This window comes from Nicotiana tabacum, chromosome 7 (assembly GCF_000715075.1).
Source record: "Nicotiana tabacum cultivar K326 chromosome 7, ASM71507v2, whole genome shotgun sequence".
Lineage (NCBI taxonomy): Eukaryota > Viridiplantae > Streptophyta > Magnoliopsida > Solanales > Solanaceae > Nicotiana > Nicotiana tabacum.
In genome coordinates, this window is record NC_134086.1 from 159,244,021 (window position 1) to 159,248,762 (window position 4,742).

A 4,742-nucleotide genomic window follows, 5' to 3' on the forward strand; every position below is an offset into this window, starting at 1 on the left:
GTGCAAGATCATTTGATTTGCAAGCCATTCCCTCAAAATTATGTTATTTGGAATCTTCACTGTGAGAAACAGGTAGTAGAGCCTTCTGGAGATAGAGATGTTATGCAAGAGATGGTTCACCCAGAAAATCCAATAGAAACAATGATTAATGATGCATTTGGGCACTATAGGCACCAAGCGGCTGATGTAGGGATATCTCAACCATTGGACTCAAATGAAATATCAAATGAGGGGCATAGGGAGGATTCTGGTGACTTTCTTGATTTTCTCAAAGATGGAAGTGAAACACTGTATGAAGGCAGCAAGTTCACAAAGCTAGAGTTTTTAATAAAATTGTATCATATAAAGGTCTATTGTGGATTAAGTGACAAAGCAATGACTATGATACTAGATTTGTTGAGAGATGCATTTGAAGATGCAAAGTTACCTCCTTTCTTTTATGAGGCCAAAAAAACCATTAGCAAACATGGCCTTGACTATACCAAGATACCTGCATGTACAAATAATTGTATGCTATACTGGGAAGGTGATTCAGAATTGGAAGCATGTAAGCATTGTGGTACATCTAAATGGAATCCTAACAAGAAAAAAAAAAGCAAGCTGCAAAGGTTTTGCGTTATTTTCCATTGAAACCAAGATTGCAACAATTATTTATGTGTTGTAAGACTGCAGAACATATGAGATGACATGCTTCAGGCAATAATACTGATGGGTTGATGAGGCATCCAAGGGATGGTTAGGCATGGAAGACATTTGATCGGACTCATTCTGGATTTGCTTCGGATCCTCGAAACGTTCGCTAGGCCTTGCTAGTGATGGTTTCAGTCCTTTTGGAACAATGACTACTACATATAGTATTTGGCCAGTCTTATTGATTCCATACAATCTACCTCCTTGGATGTGTATGAAGCACACCTCCTTCATCTTATCAATGATCATTCCAAGGAAGCACATGCCTAGAAATAATATAGATGTGTACTTACAACCCCTTGTGAAGGAATTACACGAGTTATGGAATGATGGTGTAGAAACGTTTGACTCATCGTTGAATGAAAATTTTAGAATGCATGCAGCTCTTATGTGGACAATCAGTGACTTTCTTGGATTAGGTATCTTATCTGGCTGGAACACACATACTGGTTTTGCCTGCCCAACTTGTAACTTTGACACAGAACCTTGTCGTCTTCGTCATAGTAAAAAGTGGTGCTTTATGGGCCATCGACGTTTTCTGAGAAGAAATCACAGGTTTAGGTTGAATCGAGTACGCTTTAATGGAAGTACAGAGGAGCGAAATCCACCATTAAAATTGTCAGGGTCTGCCATTTTGAGACAAATCGAAGAAGGGAGAGGAGCAGAATTGTATTGTAGAGGGAAAAGATCTAGAGGAGCAACTAAGCAATGGAACAAGAGAAGTATATTCTTTGAACTTCCTTATTGGAAATCTAATTTGTTGCGTCATAATCTAGACTTTATGCATATTGAAAAAAATATATCTGACAATATCATATATACACTGCTCCATGATAAATCGAAATCAAAAGATAATATTAATGCCCGAAAGGATCTAAAAAAATGGGCATAAGGCGTGATTTTTGGCCGGATGATAGTGGAAAATATCACCTTGCTGTGTTTTCACTTATGATTGATAAAAAAAGAAGTTGGACACTAAAATGTTGTTCCTTACAACTTTGAAGAATATTAAAGTACCAGATGGCTACTCAAGTAACATTTCTAGCTGTGTTGATTCGGTACAAAAAAAGATTTTTGGGTTGAAAAGTCATGATTGTCATATTATTTTAGAGCAATTGCTACCATTGGCGATCCGCAATGTGTTGCCCGACCATGTAGTTGCAGTTTTGGTGGACTTCTGCTCATTTTTCAGAGCCCTTTCTAGCAAAACTTTGAATGTTTCAGAGCTTGATAAGCTCCAAGAGCGCATTGAAAGCACATTTTTCCACCTAGAGATACTATTTCCTCCAACATTCTTTACAGTAATGGTTCATTTGTCTGTCCATCTAGCAGAGGAAGCAAAACTCGGAGGTCCAGTGCATCATCGAAACATGTATCCCGTCGAGAGGTAAAACATTAACATTTCTAATTTGAAGATACTTGCATTCTGGTCACTTGAATTAGTTTGTACACTTATGGCCTATTATTTTTATAGGGAGTTAGGACATTTTAAGTCCTTTGTACGGAATAAAGCACAACCAGAGGGTTCTATAGCTGAGGGTTACTTAGCTGAAGAGTCTCTTACATTTTGTTCTCGGTATATTGAGGATATTGAGACAAGATTCAATAGACCTAGGCGTGTTCTTGATGACCCAAATGTCACTGAGCCTTCTGGAACGTCCTCTATATTTCCTCAATTAGGTAAACCTGCATCAGCTTCGATTACATTCCCTTTAAATGATATGCAGAAACTACAAGCTCATCGGTATGTGCTTCTGAATTGTGCAGTAGTCACGCCATTTGTAGAGTGAGTAACTCATACAAACTTTATATTATTTATCATTGTAATGTTTGAGTAGGCTAGTTTTGTTCTTTAACATTAATGTAATTATTTCATATAGTGAGTTTAGACAGTACATAAGGAGGAGTTCAAGAAGAAGACCTTCACCTACAGAGATAGAGAGGAGAGTTAATAAAGAGTTTGTTGATTGGTTCCAAAAGCGGGTGAGTAAATAATCATTAGTTATTGTTTACATTTGGTTTGAACAAGCAAACTTCACTAATACAATCTCGTTTTGATTTAGATTATGAATCCAGACACAATAGATACAATTTCTATTGATCTAAAGTTTCTTGCACGAGGTCCATCGGTAGTTGCAAGACGTTTTACTGCATATAACATCAATGGGTCTAAATTTTGAACTTTGGCTCGAGAAGGTCTCAGAACACAGAATAGTGGAGTTTTCTTAACTTCTAAAACATCATGTATTGCAAGTAGTATTGACGGAAATTTAAGGCAAGCAGAGTTACCATATTATGGGAAGTTAGAAGATATTCTTGAGATTAATTATTATGGTTGATTCAAGGTTGTTCTTTTCAAATGTAGATGGGCTGATACTGCTCGAGATAGAGGGTATAAAAAGGATCGTTGGATCTTAAATTGTGTTAATTTTGATAGATTGATTCATACTGGTGAATGTGAAGAACATGAGCCTTACATCGAAGCATCTCAATCACAAATGGTGTATTATGTGGATGATGTTGTCAATAAAGGGTGGAGTGTTGCTATGCATCTAAAGCCAAGAGATCTATATGATATGGGAGAAGAAGTAGTGGAAGATGAAGTATATGAGAATGAACCATACCAAGAGCAAGAACTTGAATAGTTTTTTGGTGATGGTGATGAGTATGTACAACTAGCTAGGGACCATATAATTGATGATGTAGTAAAGACAAATGTTGCTACTAACGTAGTAGCTGATACATACAAGTTTGAATAGAAAATTTATTTAATATGTTGCTTTACCTTATGGTAATAGTATTGCATAAGTAGTGTTTATTTTATTTATTTGATGTATAAGTATATTTAGAATGGTATTCATAATTGATTTAAAGGCATATTTAGAAATGATAAGGTTAATTCAATCTGTTGTTCCTCACATGGCATCCAAGAAGAAAGGCAAAATAGTAAATGTTGGAAGTTGCATTGCATTGGATCTGGGACCATGGTCAGGTGCTTATAGTGCATCCAAAGCTGTTGTACACTCATTTACTGATACCTTGAGGTATGCTTGTATGCTATAGCTAACTTTGTTTTGGAAGGTTTTTCAACTTCAAATTGCAGCCAAGCATACACCGATTAAATTTTATTACAGGCTCCTAAGCTTAATTATCTTACTTTATCTTTAGTTTTTGGGAGCTTTATTTTTATTAGATTGTCATTATGTATTAGATGTACTGATTTCTTTTCCTTGAACCACATTAATATTTTTTACTTTGTTCTCATCTCATAATTAAAGACTCAAACTTCATACTTAAGATTCACTGGAAACCAGATGCAGAAGAAGCTGCAAACAAAGGCTTTGAGATTGATAGTGAAGATGCCTGGACACATTATGCTCTTTTCTTTATAGCTGATATCTCCTAGTGAAAAATGCTAGTATTAGTTGGAATGGCTAAAGAAGTCGTCAAAATACATGCAAATATGTTGGCGGCTGGAGGAAATTCATTTATTCATCCAGTGTTATTCTTGTATAATATTTTTTGCTTATCTCATGACAATCTGCATGTATCTTTGTCATGTGTATCACTACAAGTGTTGCTTTAAAGAAGCAGTACAATTTATGGAGAAGTGAAAAGAACCTGGAGTTCTTTGTCATCTTTTATGCATCCGCAGAATTCGATACTAGTTCAGCTTTGAATTTTGTAATTTTTAAAAGCTAACCACTAGGATATTTGCATGTATACACACAATTGGAGGCATGTCGCGCTTTGTTATTTTAAAGGTCATTCTCCGATGGAAAAAGTAAGAGACGTGTATGACCAGAACATCTAGAAAGAGTTGGAAAGAAGCGATGCCTCTCCAGCCAAAGTAAGTTAGTGGTTTGTAGTCAAACAACTTCTTTCAATAATACTTGATGAGAGTTAATAGTGTTCTTGGAAACATACAGGTGTACTTGAATGTTGTTGGTTTGTTACTCAGGGTATATGTACAAGGTAGGATTAATGTCTTTGGGGATCGTTTGAAGATCCTAGCTAGCTGATTGTCTGACAAATATGTCTGACAACATCAC

The 4,742-nt window shown here is 36.0% G+C and overlaps 1 protein-coding gene across 1 annotated transcript; it reads left to right on the plus strand.

The window, feature by feature from the left end:
- The first annotated feature begins 838 nt into the window (after positions 1 to 838).
- On the plus strand, positions 839 to 3,335 carry LOC142162387 (uncharacterized). Its single transcript, XM_075218736.1, has 6 exons — positions 839 to 1,412; positions 1,801 to 2,077; positions 2,165 to 2,434; positions 2,571 to 2,673; positions 2,754 to 2,857; positions 3,056 to 3,335. The coding sequence occupies exons 1-6, from the start codon at positions 839 to 841 to the stop codon at positions 3,333 to 3,335; spliced, it is 1,608 nt and encodes a 535-aa protein (XP_075074837.1).
- The last annotated feature ends 1,407 nt before the right edge of the window (positions 3,336 to 4,742 follow it).

Excerpts from the sequence above, each read along its gene's own strand:
- LOC142162387 (XM_075218736.1), top strand. The coding sequence starts at position 839 with ATGACTACTACATATAGTATTTGGCCAGTCTTATTGATTCCATACAAT. Across the intron at positions 1,413-1,800 it reads TAAGCAATGGAACAAGAGAA|AGCAATTGCTACCATTGGCG; the intron begins GTATATTCTTTG and ends ATATTATTTTAG. Across the intron at positions 2,078-2,164 it reads AACATGTATCCCGTCGAGAG|GGAGTTAGGACATTTTAAGT; the intron begins GTAAAACATTAA and ends TTATTTTTATAG.